A 25,947-nucleotide genomic window follows, 5' to 3' on the forward strand; every position below is an offset into this window, starting at 1 on the left:
ATGCTCGACGAAAACCTTCCAACCTTCCACTTCCGCCCCTCTTCCGACAACCCTTCCAACACGATCCTATACTTCACACATCAGGGCTCCGACCCAGCGCCCAACTACCTCCTCAAGCGCGCCGATCCCGCCAATCCCGCCGCCCGCAACAAGTACGCCGCCGCATTCACCGACATCGCCTCCCAGCAAATCATCTACGCCGAGGTCCTCGTCGAGCCGGAATGGACACAGCCGACTCTCTCCGCCGCCGAGGTCCGCGTCCAGAACGGCGCGCCTGCGCCGCCACAACCCATCCTCCCGGACCAGGTCACCCTGCAACTCTACAACCCGGACTCACAGGTCGTCATCAGGACCAAGGCCGGCAGCTGGGGCAAGAGCGACAGCTGGGAATTTGAGATGCCCGAGCAGAGCTTCCGCGCCCCGAGCGCTAGCATGATCGATCGCTCCGCCGACGACCCCGTCATTAGCGATACCGTGCCAAAGGTCATCTTCCGCTGGAAGCGCGACGGCAGACTGAGCAAGGACATGACGTGCTACATGGTCGGCAAGAGCGTCGCCGGCAAGAAGAGCAAGGAGCCGGATATCACGGTGGCTCTGTTCAAGGACAAGAAGCACGAGAGTGCCGTCACCATCTACGAACCCAATCTGCAGCGCGTGGACGTGGAGGACCGTAAGGGTCTGGACATTGTTCTGCTCTTCGGCGCCGAGATACTCCGCGACTTGTTCCTCAACCCCAGACAAAACGTCTTCAACCTCACCGCAACCCCTCCACCCTTGTCCGGCCGTCGAAAGAACTCCAAGCCGAACTCGGCGCCCATGGTTCCCGTAGGCCCCGCGGCCCCCATCGCTGCCATGTCCGGCGCAATCGGCAACAAGCCTGCGTCACCTCCAGCACAAGCCATGAACAACGGGCCGCCCAGGCCCAACGCCCGCGCGCAGTGGGAGATTGACAACGAGACCAAGCGCTTGCAGGCCATGGTCGCCCAGGAGGAGCGCCAGGCCCGCGAGCGCGAGCGGCGGGATGCAGAGGAGGCGAAGCACATCAAGAAGATGCTTGAGAAGGAGGAGAAGGAGCGCCGCCGGAAGGAGGCCGAGATCGAGGCCGAGACTGAACGCCTCCGCAGGTTGTACGGCGTCCAACCCGACGCGCCAGCCCCGAGCCTGCCCCAACGCCATCAGCCGCCGCCGGGAACCACCCCGGGATCGTGGCACGTCGCGCCGGCCCAACCGCCCCGGCCTGTGAGCGCGGGGCCATACCAGAACGCTCCCCCGGGCACAAATCCGTACCGCCCAGCGCAGGTGCATTTTGCGCCGCAGCCGAAACCAGCCCAGCAGCAGCAGCAGCCCCAACAGTCGCAAGGCGGCCGGGGCAAGCTTCCGAATCTCGTCTCGGGGCTTCTCCAGGGTCCTTATGCTAACTCGGCTGCCAGCGTGAGCAACTTTTTCCATCGGGACCGGACCGAGGAAGAGAGACGAAAGGTCAACAAGAAGCGGAGTGTGCATTTTTAAAGTGGGCACGTCGGCCTGATATGGTAGAAAGGGTGATTCTTGTTCACTTTTCTTCCCCCCCTTTTTTTTTGGGCATTTCATTGCATACTTGGAGTTACAAAGGGAGTCATGGTCCAGAGATCTGGACCACAAGCATGGCCGGTCCCAAGGGGTTTTTTTTTAGCGCGGCTTTCTTTGGAAGGATATACCATGTGTTAGTATAGGTTTACGAATTTCATGATTGACATTGATCAAGCAGGCTGCTGGTCCAAGCAATATATAGTGTGATCGTATGGTGTTTGTCGGCGAAGGATATATCGCCATTCCCGCTGCCGCGGCATCTCTACTAGACGTGGGTGACGCGTAGCACTCACCCCAAGAACATGAACCCAAACAATACCATCGAGAGAATGGTATGCGCGCCTGCGCGAAGACCCCGGCCCTTCGGTATCACCTGTCCGCCTACCTCTCTCGGGGCCTTGTCTTTTACCCTGCCGGTTTTTTTCCTCGTTTTTTTTAGAGTAGAAGTTGAACATCGGCGTTGCACTGGCAGACTTATGAAGCAAGTCCTGTTGGCCCAACATCACCATGCTGCCGACACTTGGCCGTTGAGTACTCTGATCTGGAGTAGCCTCATATATACTCGGGGAATGTCAGTATCAAACGCGGGAAGCCGGCATGCAAATGGCAACGAGCCTCGGTGGTTCTGGGACTAAAGGGGTTGGTCTGTCTTCCTCGGGCGGTTTTGGAAAGATGTCGACGGGCCTGCTTCACTGAAGAGCACATCACCGAGGCTGAGCATCTCTCTTGCGACGATATTCCACGCACTACTCATGAAGGCGCACGCCCTTCACTGTGTTCCTTGCAGTACCATGGTATAAGTATCTCCCAGTTTACCACCGGCCCGACGATGACACTTCCATAGGAGAGGGAACCGACACAGACAAAGTAAAACCGAATAAGTTCTTCTGTGTTGAAAAACAAGATGCACTCTGCCTATTGAAAGCTTGCCATGAAAAGTCACCTGTAATGTATCCTACAATGAATCTGACTCGGCCCCATCCTGTCCTCGGCCATGTCACCTAAGAGCTTCCGTACTTCTCCGAATGAATACCACGCATCATCTTGACCTCATTGAAAAAGACTACAAACTGGGGGAACCACGCAGGGGCCCCTTCGTTGTCGGTGTTCCACGTCCTGCCATACTCCTTCTCCAGCGACGCCTCCAACTCACCAAGGCGTTTCTCCTCAAATTCAATAATGGATTGGAGGGAGTTCTTTTCGTCCTGGAGCTTTTGAATGTCGGCCTCGGCCTTCTCTTGCTTCTTTTTGGCCATGGCGAGTCTGGATCGAAGTGTATAGTACTCGTTTAACGCTATTTCGTGACCACCCCTATTTGTTCGGAACTCCCTCAGGTCTCTTTGGCTCGCTTCATCTCTCTGCTCAGCAGCCTTGAGTCTCTTCAGCAGAGTTTCCAGGTCAGCCTGAGCGGCAGCGCGTTCGCTATGAGACTGCCGCGCTTGGCGATTGAGTATTGTTATCTCTGCGTATCTAGCATTGTTCGAGTCTCGGAGAGTTTTCTGGTTGGCGGCAGCCTCTTCCCGATAAGCCTCGGTCCGGTTCCGAAGCGCCTCCATGTCGGACTTCATCTTTTCGCGCTCTTTATGAGAGGCATTGAGCTGCTTCTCAAGCTCTTCAATCGCTTTAGCCGCGGAGTAGGGCTCAACACCGAGGACCTCTTGTCGAACTGTCAAATCAGCCCGGGTCGCCGTCAGTTCCCTTTGGGATTCTTCAAGCTCCAATTGAAGTTGATCACGTCTCGAAACAGCGGAACTGAGCTCCAGGGCCATATCTTTGTACAGTTTTGTCGTGTCGCTCAGGTCGGATTTGAGCTGTTGTGTCTCGTTAGTGGCCTTCTCTTGATAGTTCTTGGCTTCATGAAGCTGTGACAGAAGTCGGTCTCGTTCGGATATGACATTCTCAAGCTTTCTCTCGGCCTCGGCGTGGGTCGATCTGAAATCCATGGTCATGTCCGAGCCGAGCTGGAGCAAGGCAACGCCGTGCTTGACAACATCGACGTGGACTCGACGACGCTTAAGGTCACCTCCGCTGCAGATTTCTTCTTGATTGAAAGATACTGAAGAACCGGGAGGGCTCCACGTAAAGGAGTGGGCGCCGTCGCCCGTGCCAAAGAAGTACTGCACGCCGCTGGGCTGAGCCACGGGAATAATCTGGCTCTGGGGCTTCATAATGAAGGATGGCTTGTTTTTGGGCGTGCAGCTGTGATTCTTCGGCTTCCAACCGGGATTCGACTTGTTTGAAGTTGTCTACGAGTGTTGTGGAAACGGGTCCCTTAAGCCTTTCCTCTACGTTGGTATCAACGAAGGCTGTAACAGTATCATAACGCAGTAGGGAAGAGACTTACCAAGCAGACCGCGCCTGCCGGAATATAACGGTCACCTTGTCCCGCGGTATCTTCACGGCATACCAGAGTGCAGTCCTCGCTTATGATGGCCAAGTCAGTCATGGCTCTTTGACACAAGGAAGGGTGCAGGGAGACTATCTCTTACCTGCAAGCCTTGGATCTACTCAGCTGAATTGAACTGCCCCTGAAAATCTGCAAACCTCCAGGAAATCCAGAGGAAGTTTGGCCCGAAGAAGAAAATGATGCGAGAGAAGGATGAAAATGGGCGGGTTAGGGGGAAGGCAAGAACGAGAACAAGAGCATAGCAGGAGAAAGCACGCGCCTGAAGGCAAGTGTTGCTTGTTCCTCCCCAAACGAGAACGGCACGTCTAGGCATTACACGGCCCAGTTGGAAATTGATGAATCATTTCCATCTATTTTAGCCAGCCCTTGAAACCATAAGGAAACTAGTGCAGGTATTTTTCGGCAGTAGTCGAGCATCATGTCTGTCGTAGACGTGCTCACCCCTTGGATTGAACTTCCAGGCCACAACCTTTCGGTTGCTGCTGCCAGATGTTATCAGAATATACCATCCCCTAATGCATGTACAAGTTTACCACGGAATTTCAAGCGAGGTCCGGGCACTATCCAAAATCTCCTGTTAGCTTATAGAGACCTCATCGTCCGCCGCGATGAATCGTGCTCCGTACAGGTTGCATCTTGTGCTTTGCGGGGGTTAGAAGCAGCGATATGATAATTAACAATACACTAAGTAACTGCAAACTTGAATGATGAATTGTTACAGCTCGAGGTCATGGGCACGTGGACAAAAGTTGTGCAAGAAAATTGTTGCTGCATTCCCTTTCAACATCTCGGCTTCTTCACTTACACGGCGAACTTCGCAGCAAGCCGTCGTCAATATCGCAGACAAAAGGCAGATATGACTCGCCGTCGTCGACGTAAAACAATTCATACTCCAAAAAAAGTTTTGATCTTAAAGGGGCCTTCTTTCTCTATGTATTCGGCCGGGACACTGATAAATCTAAACAGGAGCAAAAAGAAAAGATACCACATTCTGCCCAAAGCCAGAATCGAACTGGCGATCTTCTCATTTTGAAGTCCATCTCAGGTAAACCGAAGTTTTCTGAGACAGAGTACTAGTGAGACGCTTTACCACTGAGCCATTCGGGCGTATCCTGTGATGGGAAAGGTGGGCGGTAAAACAGAATAATATGACTGTGGACCTGAGCCGGTGGGGATGGGTTAGTCCCGTCCCGAGCCCTAGATTGACATGGATGAAGTCGAGGCGCAAACTGAGGCTCGGTGGGGGTTGTGACCACGATACCCTGATAGGCAAGTCATTTCCATCGGCGAACATGGGCCTGTCTCGCCGGGGTGATTGGCAGGTAGACAGGGCAAGACTTCCGGAATGGTCTTTCTTGGGTCGAGGCTCGGCATGCACACAACCCCAGTTTCGTCTCGAATCCTCTTCTATACCTGCCACCGGATGCAATTTGGGAAGTCGTGAGACCAAGACATTGTAGGAACGAAATGTTGCAAACAAGAAAACGTTTGCTGTCAAAACTTGCCGTGGCCATTGGCTCTTCTCTTAACGACATATTGATGCAAGCCGGCCGACCGCCACCCGTCACCCGCAGCGTCAGATAAGCGACGTCGGAACAAGGTTGCATGCCGCTCCCATCGTGGCATGTTTCTGTCGTTCATGCGCACGACTCAGTTTGTCAACGGTGACAGTTTCAACATCCCCCGCCCGAGGGGCGCGCTGCCTCGCCTTGGCCACGAGCTGGTCGCTCAATCATGAACAATCCGTGCCTCGACAGGAACGCTCACGTCAAACCGCCTTCTCGATCGCTTTACCTGCAACTTGACGTCTCATTCAGCAATCCAATTAGACCAATCATACCTCCCTCCTCCGGCTCAAACTACCCGGAACACTCCAAACACCTTACAAACCCGGCACATACTATCTTTCCTAACTTGAACCGGTCTACTTCCCTTCCTGGACTACCAAACACTTGTCAAGAGCGAACATCAATCGAACATGTGGGGGTTTCCTAGTCTCAGAAGTCACGCCAAAGGTCAATTCGTCAAGGCCAACAAAGGGTAAGGGGCCGGAACGGGTTGCGGCGGGATCAAATGAAGGGGAAGGAGGCAGGAGGCATAGAGATGCCGTGTCCGGATTCGTTGCTGCTCACTCGCCGTTATCGCGAGCGTCCCGTCCATCTGCGACGCTCAGCCAGCAGCGCACGGCATTCGCTTGATAAGCGCGGCCTGCATCTCCTTCTTAAGTCCGCATAAACCGACTCCTTGAGACTGGGCTGACCTTGTGCGAATGAGAAAGCCTTACCCTTCTCAGACCGAAACTCCCCATTTCTCGCCCCCCTCCCCCAAAAGGGTCTCTTGTCAAGTGAGCACGATGAGACGGATGCAACCGCCCATCTTGACCTTTCCTTAGTCTCACATGCAACCTCAACCGTCCAAAACCTCGTATACAAACGAAACTTCTTCCCCGTCCCGCACCATCCATCGTCCGCAGATAAACCACTGGTTCCAGAGTATGGCCCTTGCCGTCCCGGCCTCCTTATCCAGGCCGACAAACCCGGGGAGTCTCCTCCGCTCCGCCCGGGCGTCGCACCCGAACTTCAGGGCGCAAACAGAAACCTGCTCGAGTCCATTCCCACCCCCCTTCCCACCTCCCTCAACTTTTCCATCGGCTGCTGAACCTTCATTATGCCCATTTCCCTTCAACACATCGTTCGATGCTGCCAAAAATCATCCCACATTGCCGACATGCCGCACCCGTCCGAAGAAATCCCACATTTTTCTAACCCCCTCACCCCTTCCCAAAGAGCAGCAGTGCACTACAACTCCCCAAGTGGGAAGTGGGAACAACATAAACCCACCAAACTGAGACATCCCGCCCGCCCTCCGCCGCCCCGAATGCCACTCCCCGGTAGCCCGTCGTCAAAACCGGCAATGACCAGCAATGTGTCGAGACGGGCGGACGAACGAACGAACAAACGCGAAGAATGTTGCCCCTCCCCTCCCATTTCCCTAAAATCCCCACGAACTTGCCCTCCAACACCCATCAGCCCCATATTCTTCCCACTCACGGACGCCCCTAGCCAACGCGGTAGAGCACTGCCTCGTCGTCTCTTCCTCATTACCCCTTGTGAACCAAACTTGGGTCGTCATTGGGGCCGCGAATCGTCGTCTCGTCATGAGGCGGATCCCCGTGCTTCTAGAAGACGAATCCCGCCTTGATCCTTGACGCGATCGTTCCACCTTGGCGCACGTTCATGTACCTCGTTCGGTGTCTTAAGATCTTGATAGTTCTGGCAATATCGTCATATCCACGTGCGCCTGGGGATTCGCTCAATGTATTGGATCATATTCCCTACTTTCTCTGGCAAACAGTACCTCGAGCAGTCACATGAGAGCGTTTTCGTTGGAATCAGATGGTGAATGAATTGATGTGAAGAAGAAGAATAAAAGCTCCCTTTCATAGCTTTCGCGACCTCATTGGTCGGTCGCACTGAGCAGATGCCACCTCCCATACCCAAGAAATTCCCCGCCTCCTATCATGTGCCGGTTACACATTCGCTCTATGTTTGATCAGACCGCCTCCCGTACATCGTGACAACCAGACACCGTACTATATTCCCCGTCTGCACGTAGCGCAATCCCCAACTAGAACCTAGATCCTCAAGAGCAATAAATCTCAACAGCTTCGAACAGGATGCTGCGCCGTGCCATCGCGGCAATTCCCGACCCCAATGTCTCATCCGTTCGGGGTTTTGGAGCTCGAACGTACAAAAAAGAAAAAAACAATATTGCTCGGATCCACGTTTCGAGTTCGGACAGCCCAGGAACAGATGCGAGACGAAACACCGTGGAGAAACCCCGCCCAATCGAACCCACACAATTGTTTCCGTGACAGTATTCCAAAGCAGTCGTGTCTCTTTCGCGCAGCGCTATGCAGGTGAACCCCAACTCCGGTATGCTCTGGTCCAGTCGAGCTCGCAGCCCCGCATCCTACACGCGGCCGGTATCCACTCAAATAATTCGGATGGGAAATAAGTCAAATCGAGGAAGGGCACGCTTCGAGTATGATCAGTAGTGGTATCACCCCCTATATGATACCACCTGGCGGATCATAGCCGGTTGCCGCACCTCTAGCGGTAAGGCCGGCGCTCCCCGGTTGTTCCGATGACGTGTCGACTTGTGCATTATTCGTCTTTCGTAGCATAAACATTGGCTTCTTGCCCTCCTTATCCAATTGCTTGAACAGAATAAGAGGCTTTTCGTCCAGCCCTAAGCAGCGCTCCTGGTCGCCGTAGACAATGTAGAGGGCGTATTGGTCCCAAGGCGCATTGATTTGGTACTTCTTGAGAGCGGCAGGTAGAACTTTGTAGCACGGATCGTCCATGCTGACTCGGAAAGACTTGAAGATCTCGACGGAAGCGTTGCTCGTACTTGGGGTGTCGGGGGCGGGTGTCGGGCCACGTCTCGGTGCCGTTCCTTGTTCGCGTCCTTTATACCCGTGATCGTTCTCGGCAAATGTTGATCTGGACGAAGGGGTTGGAGCTTCGGAGCGGTCGGAGCGATAGGATCGTGAACCCAGCGTTGCGCCGCCATATGTTGGAGGGGACGTGGGCGAAGGCATGTTCGGCGACGGATAACCAGGCGAAGTAGCTGTACCTGAACCGTTCATAGCTGCCAGGTGCGAGGAGGACAAGACGGCTCGCTCTGCCGCGTTGGATGGGTCCAACGTTTGTTCCATCGACCTCTCGTGGGTTGTTTGCAGATGCGACGGCGAGGTGTTTTTCGGCGTCGTGCCCAGCATAATTCTTTTGGTGGAGTACTGTCTCTGCAAGCTCATCGACTGAGTGGACGAAGGTGTCGGCGCGGGAGGCGAGACAGTCTCGTAACCGTAGCTCTGATTGCTGTTGCTGGACAGATTAGGCAGTGGCTGCGATGAGTCCTTTGCCAACCGCAGAGCAGGTAACATATCTTCTCGCAACCGTCTGAAATCTTCCGAGAGTCGACGCAGGTCCTTCTCAACCAGGCTCATTCGTTCATCTCGTAGACGGAGCTGCTCGACTAAATGCTTGATGTCTTTGAGGGTGGCCGTCGCATATTGAGCCTCGGCATCGGCAGCTGGAAAGAGGAAACGACAAAGGTCAGCAAGAAGTTTACGGGCCAACAAAGCACGGCATCACCTACACAACGGCACGTAGTGATCGCTCTCTATGGGAATGTCCTGGGCCTTCTTCACATCGTAGACGCTTTTCAAGATGGTAAGGCGATGGCCGACACTGGCAATGCCCATGGACTTTAGGTCATCGTGTTGTAGGGCGACCAGGGCCTCGCCGACAATCTCGTTCTCTGATGAAAGACATGGGTTAGTTGGTCGTCAAAGCAGTAAGGGAACGGCGGTAATGGAAGTTAAACTCACCGACGAAGCCATCGGCGTATTGCGGTAGACCAATCGTGCTAATGAAGTCGGCGCACTCGTCGGCGGTCCACTCGGAGATGATAGTTTCTGGCAAGCGGTCGGCGCTGCTGCGGTGGCCGTAGGTCGTGGGCGTGTGCTCGTTGGAAGAGGGAAGCTCGGAGTCTATTGGCGATCCTTCATCGTCGGCGACGGGTGAGTTAGGCCCAAGGCTGCGCTCGTATTCGTCGTCGGCATCCGACTCTGCATAGGCGGTGCCCGAATCGAAGTTCATGGCTGGTGGTAGAGTCGGGGATCAGGACTGGTAGCGGAGGTGCGACAGCACGTCGACGAGGGAATGTGACGGCGGCAACAGCAGTAGCAGCAGGCGTCGTCAGTCAAACAAACAATGGTAAGGAGGAGAGGAGGAGAGGAGGCTGGATGACGAATCGGGGAGGGAGTGTCGAGAAGCGCCGGCGGTGTCCTCAGCGTGAGGAGGTCGTGGCGGCGGCTGCTGCGGGGGCCCGTTGCAGAAGAGATTGGAATTGTGGAAGCAGCACACACAATTGAGCTGACAAAGGAGGGATCACGAGCATCGGTTCCTCGCGCGATCGGTCGGTGTTTCTGTCCGACTGATGTTGAAGGTAATGTCGAGGGGAAGAGTGGTTGGAAAAGCGTGGGTGCAAGAGGCTCAATAGAGATGCACGCTATCCGGGCCTAAAGTAAAGGTGACAGGCTAAGGTAGACTGCAGAAATAGAAGGACAAGTCAGGTCGAAGATGGATCGTCGTTCGGGTTCGGGCTCAGGCGAAAAAGGTGGAGGAAGGTGTCTGGCAGCAGCAGCAGCAGCAGCAGCAGCAGCCGACGGGATTGGATATGGAGTACTGCCCACAGCTTAGTATGGTACTTGTGAGGGGGGGTGGAGGGGAGGGGAGGGGAGGGTAGACATTGGGAGTACATGGGGTTTGGCGGTGGTTTCCTACTAGGGTGAGGTATTTTCCATGGGATGCTTCTGTTGCTGCTTGCCATGAAATGCTGCGTCGTTTCCCCGTGCGGTGCCCTGCGTTGCGGCGCGGTCCCTGTTCAGTGCTCGCGCCCACCATCAGTGGAGCGGCAGGCGAGGGTGCCGATCCAGGAAGGGCCCCAGCAGCACTTCTGCCCGCTATCCAGTGAGAGGAGCGCCCGGGTGCCTGTGCCAGCCCAGCAACAGCAGTAGCGTAATGGATATGGACACAGATCCTTGGCCAGGGCAGGACAAGGAACACAGCAGGCAGGCAGGAACGTGCCTCTTTCTCTCTCCGTCGTACGTACGTACGTACATACATACTTCTTGTCACTGTAGTGCAGTGCGGTCGGTCTTGGACTCGTTGTGAAGTCGAGAGAGGTCAGATCAGATTGAGTGAGCATTGAGGGGACCCATCCGTCTGCTCCCGTGGCTGTCTCGAACTAGCCGCTCGCCTAATGGGAAGTCGCCTCGATGCCATGCCGTGCCCCATGCCGTGCCATGCCGTGCCTCTCTCTCGGTCTTCCTTCTGGCTCCCGTGGCGTCCATCCCCTTTCTTCTGACTGCTCCCCCGACATTGCTTCCGATCAAGGCAACACCCCAATGGATGGATGGCTGGCGGCACCGACGACAAAACTTGATGGAATATGCTGCGCCTCGCCCTCCCATCTTATTGCAAGATTCGATGCTACCAAGACGAGGCCAGATGCGCCGCGTCGCCGATGAGCTCGGCCCATTACCGCGGCCCAGAAGCGTGTTAGCGCCCAAAGGGGTTCATCCCTGCGGCGTGCTTGAAGTTGCACTCAAGCCTGAGAAGCAGCTACTCTGTTCTGAGCACAGCATCTACGGATCCCTGACCTGGCGCTGCCTTCTTCACGCTTCGCGGCACATGCACATACAGATAACGTGCCACTTGGCCCCCAGGTGTGTAAGGGAAACTTTCCCCGGCTCTATTCAGTAGCACCGAACCACTCTTTCTTTCTGTTGCATGAATGGCCGAAGGCGAAGTGAGGTTGGAGGAGCTGCCGTATGTCAGAGCTCAGTCTCTCCGCCTTGCTTCTCCCCCAGAGACAACCTGGATAGACGCCGTCCATGTATTCCGCCCATGTCGTCGTCGCCCACGGGTGGGCATGTTCCAGAAGCGATGCCAAGCCAGGCCAGTTGGGTGTCGCCTCTTCCTGATTGGACCAAGTGCATGTGCGTGTGCCACCGCAATAATGTAAACAGCAGAATAAGAAAATAAGGGGGAAATCGACCCAGAGAAACAAGAGATTTTGACGGCGTCGAAAATGAAAAACGGCCCTGCTAGCTGGCACCATGGCACTCTGGTCCCCTCCGTCGGTAATTGGGACCGAGCTGCCCAGCCGTTACCAATCGCTAAGCCCAGGGTGGGCCTCGCCCCTCTCCCCAGAGCCTGCAACAGCTGCCACCGCCCTGCCATGGCACGGTATCCGTACAGCAATTAGTGAGTGAATGCGAGTCCAGATATGTGTCGCCCCCGCGCCGCACCACCTCCCACGACGGGAATGTGACGAGTCGACTCCCTTTTCCTCTTGCTTTAATGATGACTCTCCCGTTGCTTTATTTGTTTCTAGGGGGCAGGCTGCATTCAATTTCGGCCCTGCCTTTCCCCAACAAGCAAACAAACACCCGGGCCGAGCGAGCACGCAGACGAGAGAGTCATGAATCCGTACCCAAGAGCCTGCAGTGAAGTCAATATCAGACGCTTTTGCCGTTTCCTCTTTGCTTTGCCGTCCAAGCACCGTCCACCGTCCACCAACCACGGTGCCTGATCCCACACACGGCTGCAGATGGCTACGGACGATCTCCCTCGCCTCAACGGACCTGACCTTGCCTTTTTCCTGACCTAAAACTTGCCAGGAACCTCGTCTTACCGCGAACCGCAGACGGGGTACCGCTGCTCGAGCCGCCTCACCAGAAAGAGTCCCGACCGTCGTGCCAAAACCATCTCTGCAGGGTTGATACCGGCACGCATCAATATGCGACCTCTCTCCCAGAAACACGCCAGCTACCTCATCTACACGAACCTCACCTTGCATTTATGTTGCTTAATCGACCCAGCGTGCCACCGAGTGGTCCATTCATGGCTCTCCGCTCAGTCAAGCCCCCCAATCCACTGGATGACAGAAGACCCGACTGGACCTTTGGGCCCGGCACCTATCCGCACTTGTACTGTGTAGCACCCATTGAGTAATTGGCAAAGAACTCGACTCGACTGGACGAGAGGTATCGCAAGAGGTCTTGGGTGGCTGACCAAACGGAACAAATGCCACCCCTCGCCCTGCGGCCCTGCCTTGTGTTTCCATCACGCACTTTCTTTGAATGGGGTTCCGGCAGTCTAGACCCCCATCGCCCACACTGGTCACGCCCAATCCGTTTCCACAATTCCCCAGCTGCCCCATCCATACATCACCGCCTGGACCGGAAGTAAAGCACGATGAGGTATTTTAACCCATCGAGAGGTGATCGCTGTATCAAAAGGCCATGCAAAAGAGGCTGCGCGACTTAATAGAAGGCCAACTTCCATAATTTAACATTATGGATACGTCCCCACCCGTCGCCGCCGTGGCTTCCAAGCTTGTCAACTTGGAAGCAACATGGCCGCCTTGGCACTCTATGACAAACTTGGAACTACCACATCAAGCTGCTGCCACTTGCAACCCGCCAGACCCCAAATCTTAACAACAGAAACCCTACAAGGCGACACAGACGTGTTAGAGACTTAGTGTCGACGACAGCATACCGGCAAAGAACTCCTCCGGCAACGACTACGCATCCCGACGAGCCCTGCGTCGATCATCCCCGGCCCCTTCCTGTCTGCAACCTCTTTCTGCCCATCTCGCCATCGTCTCGACTTATCCAACGTCGTTCATCGCAACTCCACAGCCGCGGGCACAGCCACCTTCTTGTTTCTTCATCTCGTCCGGATTCCCTCATGGCCTTCTGCCCCCTTCCCCTCAGTTGAAACATTGAACCTCGTGAATAGATTACACATGAATCCTACCTCGTCGCACCTCATTTCGAGGAAATCAGGTCAACCCCAAACCCAATACCTGAAGACGAGAGGAAAATCAAACGGCCCCCAAATCCCCCCCGCTCTTTGCCCGGGTTTCAGGCTTTCTGCCGACCCATCCGGATGGGACTCCCCAAGAAGGCCCAAATCCGTCCTCCGCGAACCTCTGTCGCGCCAAGACCAAACCTTCTCGTGGTATCGCCCAGCCTGACCGTTACAAACACTCTTTTGCGCCAACAGCCACGCACTTGAGAGTAGACGTATCATAGAAACCGGCGAGAAAGAATGGGCCTAGCCTTAAGGCCAATGGTTGTCACATCTCATGACCTTTCTACCAAGACCAGAAAAATACAGTTGCATCGTATGATTCCGGCGAGCCCGCAAATTCCTCAGGCCATCGTCTATAATAATGCAACGCCCATCCCGAGTATCAGCCTCGCAGCGGTGTCTTGTACCCGGCGACCATGTCTCATACGTTACACCATCTTGGACCATCGCACGACCTCTTCGACCAATACATCTCACTCTTTCTTGTCTGGGGCTAGGTACGAAACGCAACCTTATCTGTCTCACATTCATCTCCAGATCGTGAAGGAATGACCGAGCCCCCATATCTTATCGTTCATCTCAAACTTTGACGCCATAATCAGCCGTTTTTCTACGTTACTTGTGATGTCTCTCAATTGCAGAAAACCCATCACCAAACCCCCCGCCCGGATCACTCCTTGACACCCAGTCGTGGCCCTCCAGCTAGTAATTCTATTACTTCCCAAAACCCCCAAAATAAAATAAAAATCCCGATGCCCCGTTAGAAAACCTCCATCAGCCGGCCACCCGTCGTGCCGCACCGCACGCACGCACCAGCTCAATTACACCATCTCCCGTCCAAACCTAAAGCGGCAGACCGGCTCGCCGGCTCGCCCGAGAAAGGCTTAATAACGTCGCTCATCTTTCGTTTCCAACCTGCCCATCACAAACTCCCCTCCGCATCCTAGACTAACTTCGGCGCTAGAGCATCTCCGATCTAACGCCAGTCCTCACGCGAGACTTACATTACGATCCGAACTACTCCGTACGGTTTGCTCGGCCGAGTCCCTCATCTATTTCTCTCCTTTTTTTTCTTCTTTCTCTTTCCCCAGCCCCCACAGATCAACCACGAGTCAACCGCGAGTCAACCGCTTTTCCTAAGTTGAACCCGTCCCGTCGTGGGCTCGGTAACTTCCCGAGCCTTGGAAGCCGGCCCGTGCTTAAGCTATTAGACTACGTGGAGACGGACCATCAACACATCCCAACCAACAAACGCACAGTTGTGAGATGGTGTTTCTGATCCTATGGGCCATAAAACCGGACGCTGCTTTCGCCGCCATCTGACATACCTAAGCCCACGGTCGAGTTTTAACTTTGCACCGTGCTTAAACCCCCTCCCCCCTTCTCGGGGCCTAGAACGAATAGCAGCTTCTCGTCTCGGCAGAAATTGCCCTTCTCCCAACTCCCACGATTCAGCGGAATTGCCCCGCGCTAAACTGGACTCTACACACACACACACACACACACACACACACACACACACATACATACATACATACACATAACCGCTACTTCTCCATCCGAGCTTCCCAAAATCTCGAGATACTAAACCTCACAAGGAAGACTTCTCATTCCCCATCGGACTAACTTGACTTTCGTAAAACCCCTTCCCCTTCCCACTACCTTCTCCACGTGATATGAACCCCCCGCCAGCGCTGCCGAGGCTCGGGCTTCTCGAGTTGAGCTACTCGTATATGCTCGCGAGTTACCTCGTCAGCTTGCCTTGTACCGAGTAACCGGGTTGTGTGTGAGCTATGCAACTTTCCAGCGAACCCGAACCCCCCCATTTCCCCCTTCCACCCATTTTTTGACCTGATCAGCTCTGCCTCCTTCTCCTCTGAGCTTCTGCGACCAATTAGCTATCCACACCGGGCTTTGATGGTCATCTTCTCGTATGCAGATGGCGGATGCGCCCGTAATGGCAATCAAGAGGTGCATTGAGGGGGGAGGGGGCAAGACCGCGGAAGAGAAAACGATGCAGTAGATAGAGGCGAAAGTTCAAGCCTAATGCTCTAGGCCCGTGGCTTCCAGTAGGCATCAATATGGTTTTGGTATACTTTGATAAATACGAACTCGACGAATCCCCATGTTCATGATGGGAGGGCCGACATGACAACCAACGGGTGGGACGAAAGTTTCCCTCGGGTCATATCCTTAGCTTGGCGAGAGGAACACTCGGTGCTTCTCCTCCTTCCAACTTGGCTGGGAATCCAGTGGATCTGAAGGTGTTGGCAATCTCATAGTCAGCCGTGGCTTTTGCATCAATGTGCTAATTCTGAATTCCTCGTTCCAAACACTATACCCTACACTCATGACCGCAGCCAGTACGCGAACAAGACCAAGAGTATCCCCTCCCGCATTCATCTTCGTATCCCATAATACCTTATTTCGAATCATACACTGTCAAATATAAGGTTGTTCTTTTTCAGAACGTGGAGCAATCTCAACATTGTCCCTCACCCACAAGCAATGTCCTGCTCTCAATCCAACAAATTCGTCAGGAGGATCCAACCACGGTACTGTAGATACAATGCGCGGTCGTGGTGACACCCATATGTTGCAAGCAAAGAGGTTGCGGGACACATCACTCTCTGTGACTTGCCGTATTGCTTACATTGTCCATTGCCGGATAACCGCCGTCCCCATAACTTCCTCGCCTGCTATCTCCCTGTGTCTGGAGAACAGCTGCCTTGGCCACTGGCGTGTCGATGATGCTTGACTACATCCGAACTTTTAACTCGCTGTTGTTGTCCCGTATGCGCTTCTTCTCCGGCTCCTGTTGGGTCGACTTGGGGCTGAGAGCGTATGAGGCTCTTCGTTTGGTATTGCGGCAACCATCGAGGGGTCTAATTCCTTTGATGGGCTGCTGTTCAGAAAATGAGGGGTTGTTTCTGAGGTCAATTTGTGTTCTTTCTCTTCGAACTGGTGTCTGATGACCCGACGACTTTTGATCGGAAAACTTCGAGGTTACGATTCGGTGTTGGCGAGCAGACCCTTCGTCCTCCGAAAGGGTACTAAAAACTTCACGGTTTTCGATAGCTTCGTTCTGAGGCTGATCTGGGGTAAAAAAACAGGGATCGAGAAGTGTTCCTAATAATCCGTGTCAGTTCATCCTACAAATCATCCATTCGACCATAATGGATGCGACATGAAGTCGTGTAGGCCAGGTCGAGTTGATATACCGGAGGACGTGAGTAAAATAGTATACTTACGTTGAGATTGAAACACATCGTGAGCTGCTGTGGCGCCACACCTGCGCGTATCCGTCGTAACTGGGTTGGGAAGTGTCTGACTTCGGGGCCTACCCCTCGGTAAGCTAACCGCAACGGTCTGCTCGATGGAATGTGAGGAACTGTTATTCAACACGTTTGCGTACTTTGCATTTGCGAATCCGGTGACGGGCAGTTCCGGTTCGTCCAGAGGACTTGGCAATGTATTGATGGGCACCAAACCCAAGGTGCTGGGGTCCACGCTACGTTGATTCAGCACCTTTGGCTTCTAGCTCGGCGCTCTCTGTGCAAACGAGGCAGGCGTGACGTGAGTGGACGTATGGGACGGTACTGTAGTCGGAAGTTGGGGATTGGCTCTTTTTTTCGATGCTGCGATTTGCGAAGTTCTGTGAGGGCCAGAATGTTTGGTCGTCAAGACGGGTAGTCCTCCCTCTAAGCCATTGCGGCCATAGACCAAAAAGTCCGGAGACGCATTGTGTGCAATCCCTTTCTTACATGGTTCTGGTTCCTTCGTCGTTTTTGGCGGCGGAGAGTCCTTTTGCAAAACATCCTGGTTCTTTGGGGCAAAAACATTCTGACGAGAATCAAGGGCGTTTGGCTTGGATACGCTTTTCTGTACCGTGACAACTCGAACATCAGTTCTAGATGCTCTGATGGCCATTTTAGACATCAAATTGAAGCCTTTCGTGGTGCTCGATTTGTCTGCAGTAGCTGGGCCGTTTGTTTTTCTTGTGGATTGGGCAGGGTTTGACTTCAATCGCGATGTAGCTTTATGGGTTTGCAGTTTTGCTTCTGTTTGGGAATTTTTCCCAGTTGACTTCTGTAAGGAGTGAGGCTGTGACTCAAGGCGCCTGGGCACCGCAAAGCTAGGAGTTTCGCCGGGCCTGCTATCAACTGAACTTTGTCGTCTGGCCCCAAGGTTGACTGTGTTTGAAGATGTCCGCGATTGGTGGGGGTTGGAGATGTTCGCCTCGCCTCTACTTGCCGTCGCCTCAATAATCTGTTCTCGTTTGGAGTTGAACTTCGCTGCAATATTGGACCCCTTGTTGGCGTGTCCTGTCTCAGTGCTATTCACAGAAGGGGAAGAGTCCGACTCGTCGTCCTCTATAATGAACCCTGACAGCTTGCTGCCCGTCATGCCCTCCCTGGGTAAACCATCGGCGCCATGGGTCGAACGTAATACATCCACCGACTCCGTATCTGGGAAGAAGCCATCCTGGAAGGCAAGACGTTGCAACTTGTCTTGGAGTCTGAGGTTCTGTATATGATTGTCGGCAGGGGATGATGGCACTCTCAAAGGAGACGATGGCACCGGGAAGGATGCGGTTGATTCGCCCACGACAGCGCTGCCACATTGTGGGCTGTCTTGCTGGACGAAAAGACTATCGTCTCTGTTATGGAACTGACAAGTGCCATTTTTGCTGGTTCCAGTATGCGAGATGGCTACCGCATGTGGTCTCTTAAGACGAGACATCGATTTCGGATGCTGAGAGTTTGCAGAAAACACGGGGAGAGATAAAGTGGTATCATGGCGATGGGAATCCAAATAATAAGTGACTGAAGACTCCGAGCTTCGGACTTTCTGCCGATTATGGTCGGTGGTTGAGGGAAATGATGACGGTGGTCGAAGCGTACTGCAGAATGCCATTGTTGAATCCTCGGTCGATGTGGTTCTGGGAGTCTGGTAGTTGGATGTGCCGCCGGACTGTGGTCTAGAAAAGGCTTCGTGGGAGTTGTTGTTGTTGTTGTTGTTGTTGTTGTTGTTGTTGTTGTTGTTGTTGTTGTTGGCGATGTTAGTGTAATCGCTGTTCTCTGGAAGAAACTTGACTGACGGCGCATATGTTCGTCGAGGAGTGGAAAATGAAGGCCGAAGTGGCGGCAGCGACGCAATGCCTACCTCGCTGGACGGAGGAACTTCTGGGGGCGCATCACTAGATCGACGTTCGTCCAGGAGCCGGGATAGCCTTGGGCCGTACCGGGGAAGGCTGTTCGCCATAGTGATTAACTGCTAATCGTACCGGACTCTTGGAGTTATCTTCTGCTTGGAGTGGAGGTTGATGCTGGTTTTTTTGTTTTGTTTTTTTGCACTCTCGCTTGATATCGAAGTATCGAGGTTGCAGCTGTTGCATAAAAGCAGCCAGACTCGGCATGGAACAAGAGGAGGCAGAATACTGCCTAAACAATCATAAAGAACACCGCCAAAATATGTTTGACAAGACTCAAAATGTATGATTTCTTGTGTGTGTAGGGATGGGATGGGCGTGCATGGACGGAGGAGGAAGAGTAGACGATGCTTGAGGGTCACCTCACAACTTGGGAAGGAAAGCACGGCGTAGACAAAGCAGTGAAGCAAGTGAAATTGAAAGTTAAAACAGGGAAGGTAGACATCTTCTTAGACGAGAAGCGCAAAAAAAAAAAAAAAAAAACCAGTCTCGTGTAGCCTCGTCGGGTGATACGTATCTCTGAAGAATCCAGATGGAAGGAGCTGCTCGCCTTAGATTGGAAGGCGTGGGGGGCTGGTGATAAGGGAAAGCCATACCACCTGCGGCGGGCAGAATATGGTGGATGAATTGTCCAAGTCGCGATACGGGACTGCATCGCATACCTAAACTAAAGGTCCAGGTACACTCAACGATGGCTCCAGACAAGAAAAACCCCGATGGTAGAGTGTAAGGGCGAGTGGTACAATCTTGTTACCCTTCACATGGGTGGGTTTGTTGAACACTAGAGCTCCAAAGACTCGGAAACTTGCGTCATTTTCAGATCCAAAGATTCTCTCACGAGAAGTCATCGATCACTGTGGACAAGACGATGAATGATCTCCAATGAAGGGCATGTACATTACTCTAAGGTACCTTAGTTATCGTCTATATTTCTCAGCCCCGTAGAGCCTAATACTACTAGTTATGTTGGTACTGTGCCGTGGCACGTGAATTCGTTCGCTATTCCGATCATTACTCCCAAAAACGCCAAGGCCATGCAGGCTTCCCTAGTGAAGGAACAATAGACATTCGACAGGTGATATCAGAGGTATCATGCAAACAAGTCGATGCCCGCAGAATTGAATAAAGTGCACCAAACTCCCACCTCTCCCGAGAGACGTTGCTTCGTTGTTCCGTCTAGTCCACGCCTCATCAGTGTCCGGCCAAGTGGTGTGTGGCCGGTCAAAAAAAAGCTTTCGTCGCCCAAAACTACCTTGATAAGGAAGGCGAGTTGTCTACCGAAGGCGCATCTTGGCATCTTGGACTCCGCGAGCCATGACCTCCTCAAGATTCCAGCGAGGAGGCTTGTAGACGCCCTCCAGGCCGTTGGCCTTGCGCCACTCACCCTCAGTCTCGGGCGTGACGCCCTCAGGGAGAGGTTCTTGGCCACCAGCAATACCCGTGGAGAATCTGATCTGAAGCTTGTCTGCGACTTCATCGACTGCGGCAAGCAGCCTGTCAAGATCGTCCTTGTTGTGGGCCGAGGAGACGCAGAATCGGACACGTGAGCTGATGAGAGGCGTTGCGGGGTAGCCGACAATAACGACGGAAATATTGCGCTTAAGCATCGCGTGGCTGAAGGCGGGCATCTTTCCAGGGTTGTAGAGCATGACGGGAATGATCGGGGAGTCATCGTGACCGTACACAATCAGGCCCAGACGCTTAAGACCCAGACGAAGGTAGCGAGAGTTAAAGGCGATACGCTCCAGACGCTCCGCACCCTGACCAGGGCAGAGCTCGCCGGTGATCAGTCGGAGGGAAGCCAGAATCTGCATCAGAACGGAAGGCGCGGGCGACTCGCCCAGAATGGTGGCAGCGTTGGAAGATCGCAGTTTATCGATGATGCTCTTGTCGGCAGCGACGTAGCCACCATTGGCACCGAAAGACTTGGTGAGGGTGCCCATGAGAATGTCAACGCGGCCGGGGTCGATGCCGAAGTAGTCGCAGACTCCGCGACCGCGGGGGCCGACGGCGCCGATGCTGTGAGCCTCGTCGATGAACAGGTAAAACTTGTACTTGTCCTTCAAAGCCATGATACCGGGCAAGTCACACATGGTACCCTCCATGGAGTAAAGACCCTCAACGGCAACCAGAATCTTCTTCCAAGGACGGTGGGTGCGAGGTTGTCCCTGAGAAATGGCTTCCCGGAGCTTCCGCTCCAGGTCGATGACATCGTTGTGCTTGAATGAGGAGATGACGGCACCGGACAGACGAGCGCCGACTCTGATGGATGCGTGGTTCAACTCGTCGGAGAGAATGAGGCAGCCCTTGGAGACGAGAGCGGGGAAAGAGCTGGCGTTGGTAACGAAGCCCATGGAAAAGACCATCGAGGCAGGCTTGCCGACGAAACTGGCGATTTCTTTCTCGACCTCAAGAGCCAAGTCCGAGGTGCCGACATCAGCGCGGGGGCTGCAGCTGCTCAGAGCATATCTCTTGACACATTCCTCAACGGCATCGGCGCATGGACCTTCGGATTGCGCGAAACCGAGGTAGTTGTAGGAGCTCATGTTCAAGGTCTCAGTATGGGTGCCAGTGTAGTTGTATGTTCGGTTGTAGTCCCTAGACTCCCGATCCATCAGGGTGATGTAGCGGCCAGGGACACCGGTAATGGGCCTCGCGAAGCAATCGTCAATGCGCATCTTCAGTCGGCGGACGTAGAAGTTGTCAAAATCCTCGTTCAGGGGAGCGTATCCGTTCTGGGGCTTGAGAGCCTGGTAGTGCTTCTTGTCACCAAACCGCTTGCCAAAGAAGTCGCGAGCGTGGCCGAAGAGAATGAGGATGAGGTAGCTGATGTACGTGGTGAGGACATAATAGTAGGGCGGCTCGTCAATGATGGGCGGGTCGAGCGGCTTGCCATCGTTGGACTTGCTCACGTATCGGTGGCTGGGGTGCAAGAGAGGGCCAAACTGAGCATCGAAGCGTCTCTTCTTCTCCGTCTCGACGACAGAGGGGGGAGAGAAGAGAGTCGTGGGGGGTTCGGTGGTGTCAGGCTCGCCAGCAGTGGCAGTCGAGAGAGAGATTGTAGGTAGGGAGATGGTTGAGGGGGTAATCTGGGTCGACGAAATGTTTCCCTGCTGCATTGCCAGAAGAGCTTGCTGGGCAGTCTGGTGGTCCTTGTCTTTGCCACCCTTGGGCGAGGCGAAAAAGTTGGTGAGGCGATTGCTGGAACGAGAAGGTCTCCTTTCCTTCTCATTGGGAGGCATGGTGGAGGAATGAGAGGTCGAGAAGGGATTCGCAATTCTACGGGGCATTGCTGAGGAACGTTTTGGCTGTCTGTGGGACTGGGTGCCTGGATTGACGAAAAGGGGGTGACCGAGGTCTGCGAATGGCCAGGCAGGCGACAAATTGAGGGATTGAACGATGCAGTTCTATAACGAAACCGAGAAGGGATGCGTGCTGTAGGAAGGAAAAAATAGTTGGTCAGCAAATACTGCCAGTCTGGCGGATCATCCGGATGTGCTGGGAAACGGCAGAGGAAAGTTGGAGGTTTGAGGAAAGGGAAATTGTCGGTCAGAGTGTCAGTGGCGCGCACTCGCGGTGGTGGCAGAATAGGCGACCACTAAAAACGACCCGCCAGAGTTGCGCGAGTAGCCCAAGGCTCGCACCCGACCTCACACGGAGGTTCGATGGAAGCAAAAATGGGACGAAAGGGTGCGCTAACGACGCCGCTTGAAGAGCTACAAAGACCATGGACATGCCGGAGGCACCAATTGGGTTGGTTCGGAGGAGGGTGATGATAAGCAACGGTCAAGACTCACCAGGAAGAGTTGTAAGCAACTGCTCGGATGGCAGGAGTTGAGTGGTTGGAGGCGTCGGGCAGATGCAAAGAAAGATTGATTGCGCAAATGGTAGGTTCCCTAGCGGCCTCGTTGCTCAGCGATTGGGAGGTTGCGAAGAGCAAGGCGAGCGAGGTTGCAACAGGATGTTGTGTTGTGCGTGTTGCAGTGCCGAGCTTTGGTTTTGATGCCTGGGGCTGAGAGATGCAGGAGACGGGAGAAGTCAAGAGCTCTCGCAAAATTTGTACCACCTGCAAGGGCGAGAGGAAGAGCCTGGCAGGGGAGGGAGAGGAAAGACACAATGTCGATTTCGGCACGTCGCGCGATGGGATTGGGCCGTGATTTTAGGTAAATTGGTGCGGGTGGGCGCGGCAAGGCCAGGACCTTGGAGTGAGGTGAAGAGCAAGAGGTAGCCTAGCAGCGAAAGTGGGCGTGCGAGGTACCGTGGGCGGCGCAAAGTGGTGCCTGAGTCTTTATCGACCGATGCAGTCTGCGATTGGTCGCTTGCCCGCTCGCTCGTCAGGGGGGTTTGGAGAGAAGGGCAGGGTATTGAGTGCGGCGAAGGAGCTCCTCGGATCCCAGGATTGGGAGTAACCAAGTAATAACAGTAACAGCGACAAATCGTAGCAACTGTACTGAACCTGTGACCTGGTCCTACGTCACTCGTTTCTCGAGGTTTCTTTGTCTGTTTCTCCTGGGACAACAAAGAAGGATTCTGAGCAGAAGAGAGGTCGAGGTGCCCACAGGCCGAAAAGGAGTGTGTTGGTCGATAGAGGGCCGGGGGTGGGTGTCTCTCCGTCTGCCTCCGTCTCTCTGTCTTTTTTATTGTGGTGAGGGGGGCAAAACTGGATTGGGTGTGGTGAGAAGGCGAAGAGAGAGAGAGAGTGTGTGTGTGTATGAGAATGAGGGATGAGGGATGGCGAACCGAATGAAAAAAAACAAGGAGGGAGAACTCGGGAAATAAGATGATGGTGGATGAAGAAGAAAATGCTAAGAGATCCACGATGAGGAAAAATTACCGCGCTGACGGACTCTGTGAAGTACGGTAAGGTGAAGGGCAAAAGGGCAAAGGTACATATCCTGAGCGCATAACCTGGCCCAGCCATGAAGTACCGCTCCTGTGACGATTACTACACGTAGTAAGGAATACTATGCCAGGAAGTGACTTCTTTCACACAGTTAGCGCGTATCAATTCAATTTTGAGGATCGGCTCGACACCGACTTATTTCTTTCTAGCCCCCTAGTCTCCCGAATGGTCCGGGTTTCCCGCTGTTCGCCATCCACGGACTGGCCTTGCAACCCGTTCGTTCCCTCTTCCCCCTCCTAATGCAATGACGCCTCCCAATGCTTTCCGATCCTTTTCCCGCCATCCCAGGCCTATTGTGTACATTTCACGTTGCAATACTGCTCGACGCTCGACGCTCAACGCTCCATGCTCAATGGCCAATTATCAACATCGATAACAACAACCAACATACAGCACTTTCTTTCTACATCCCCCTGCCCAGCTACCCAAACCCAATTTGCCTCTGCCCATCATCAGGCAAGGCGGCTTACAACTCTAACTTTGTCTCCTCCCCGTCCGACCGTCTTTTCTCTTTGGTTCTCGCCCAATGCCAGGACCCTCTGTGGGCCCTACCCAAAGCAAAGCACAACAACCCCTGTCGTCGCGCCCGTCAACAAGCGAACACCATCTCACCTCATTTTGCCTTGTACTGGCCGTACCATACTGCGCCTTATCCACTTGTGTGGCCCAGCAAGAGTGATCTCGGCTGTTGGGCAAATCCCGTCTGGACCCGGCGCGTTACTGCTCTGGGCGCACCCATCCATATTGTCACGCGCGGGAATAGGGGGAGGCGAATCGAACCCTGACAGGCTGCCCGGACGACACGGCCGGCCGACACGGACGCAACGGAATGGTCGCTGACTGATTATCGGGCATTTCTACAGTCGCAGTGGCTGTCGCACTTGGTCACTCGCCCTCGGATGCTCTGGGCCTCACTCTATCAAACTGCATCTACATACGTCTGCAATATGTATGCAACCCTCGGCGCCTTGCCCTAATGCAGCCTCTGCAGACAAGCCGGGGGCTTCTCCCCCAACTTCTCAAGGTTTGCTATGGTGTGCATGACGGGAAGAGCTGGGCTAAGAGCTGCCAGCCAGTACCAATGCCAGCTGTGATGTGATTGTGCCGCTGCCGCTCCCGCCGACCCATCAGTCATAGGACCCGTCGTCCACCTCATTGTTCAACGGCCCGCCCTGGGTCGAACTTGGCCGTCGTCTCTGGCCGTAGCCGCCCTATCCATGACTACAAGTCGAGTCTGCAAACCAGCCTTGCCTAGCCAGCAAAGCATTCGGTCATGGAACCTCCCTGCTCGTTTTGTTGTCGGTAGCCCTCTCCTCTTATTTACGCCGTCCGATGGCCGCATAGAGGGGGTGGAAATGACGTTATCGCCAAAACAATCACAGTCGACGTGTCTCGTCAGTAATGCGGTCAGCGCAATGCACCCCGTTTGCCCGTCTCTGCCCAACCCAATGCCGCAGTTACGCAGCACTCCTTGGGGCCTTGCTCGCGGCTGCCAGGCACATCGTCTGCCCTGCCAGTCGGCCTCACCGACGACTATACAACAGAGTTGATCCTGGCAAGTCAGGGCACCCACATGAACTGCCGCGCGAGCCCCATCTCGCAAACCATGACTTGCGTGTACAGGACCTGACGATGAGAGCAAGACGTTGCGAAAGGCAAAAAAAAAAAAAAGGAAAAAAAAAGGAACAAGGCGCTCAGATGATCAGCTGATGAATTGTCGAACGAACCGGGGCACGGAGACTTGTCTCACAACATCGCATGGCTTCGACTTCGACCGTTGAGTTTCCTGCAGCTGCAGTCGCACGAGTTCGAGATGCAGCAGCACGCTGCCCCGACATCCCCGGACACGCTGACAACTCGTTATTTCTTCTTCGTCCCGCGCTTTCTTTTCAATGATCCATTCATCTCTCGCTCTCCCCCCGCTCTTTCTCCCCCATACTCTCAAACCAAATACAATGCCTCGAGATGTTGGCTCCTCGATGGTGGCCTTCGGCAGCTACATGCTAATAAGCTGGCAATCTCGATCCCCCGATGGGTGGACCGCTTGTTGCGGCCCCGCCAGATCATGATGCCCGGAAGCGTCGGTGCAACCAATGACAACATAGCCAATCTGCTGTGCTTGTTTTCATTCTACGGTACTGACCTGGTGTGGACTGTGGAGGTGTGTGTGAGCTGTCACCGCAGCGTGGGAATTTGGCGGGGAGGACCGTCGACTTGCAGGCTTCTCCCCAGCAGTGCGTCCCATTCTGAGACGTTTTTCAGTCCGCTCGGGCGCCGTTATCGATAGAGAGCAGTTGCAATGGCACTACCACCATCGAGGCCAGTGAGACGGATCGAGAGGCGCATTGGTGCACCAGCCACAGGGCGGAATGAGCGAGCCTCCTCCTCCTCCGGGTTCCAA

General features: G+C 54.2%; 4 protein-coding genes across 4 annotated transcripts; 1 reads left to right on the forward strand and 3 right to left on the reverse strand.

Moving 5' to 3' along the window:
• Positions 1–1,509, forward strand: EsH8_IV_000156 (uncharacterized protein; the record flags this gene model as incomplete). Its single annotated transcript, XM_083265046.1, has 1 exon — positions 1–1,509. The coding sequence occupies one exon, from the start codon at positions 1–3 to the stop codon at positions 1,507–1,509; it is 1,509 nt and encodes a 502-aa protein (XP_083123941.1).
• A 1,061-nt stretch (positions 1,510–2,570) lies between these two features.
• On the reverse strand, positions 2,571–3,737 carry EsH8_IV_000157 (uncharacterized protein; the record flags this gene model as incomplete). Its single annotated transcript, XM_083265047.1, has 1 exon — positions 2,571–3,737. One exon carries the CDS (start codon positions 3,735–3,737, stop codon positions 2,571–2,573), a length of 1,167 nt encoding a protein of 388 aa, XP_083123942.1.
• Positions 3,738–8,045: 4,308 nt separating this feature from the next.
• EsH8_IV_000158 (uncharacterized protein) lies at positions 8,046–9,642 on the reverse strand (the record flags this gene model as incomplete). Its single annotated transcript, XM_083265048.1, has 3 exons — positions 8,046–9,073; positions 9,140–9,301; positions 9,372–9,642. 3 exons carry the CDS (start codon positions 9,640–9,642, stop codon positions 8,046–8,048), a joined length of 1,461 nt encoding a protein of 486 aa, XP_083123943.1.
• A 10,275-nt stretch (positions 9,643–19,917) lies between these two features.
• EsH8_IV_000159 (serine C-palmitoyltransferase LCB2) lies at positions 19,918–21,885 on the reverse strand (the record flags this gene model as incomplete). Its single annotated transcript, XM_083265049.1, has 1 exon — positions 19,918–21,885. One exon carries the CDS (start codon positions 21,883–21,885, stop codon positions 19,918–19,920), a length of 1,968 nt encoding a protein of 655 aa, XP_083123944.1.
• Between the last annotated feature and the right edge of the window lie 4,062 nt (positions 21,886–25,947).

Source organism: Colletotrichum jinshuiense, chromosome 4, assembly GCF_051148585.1.
Source record: "Colletotrichum jinshuiense chromosome 4, complete sequence".
Lineage (NCBI taxonomy): Eukaryota > Fungi > Ascomycota > Sordariomycetes > Glomerellales > Glomerellaceae > Colletotrichum > Colletotrichum jinshuiense.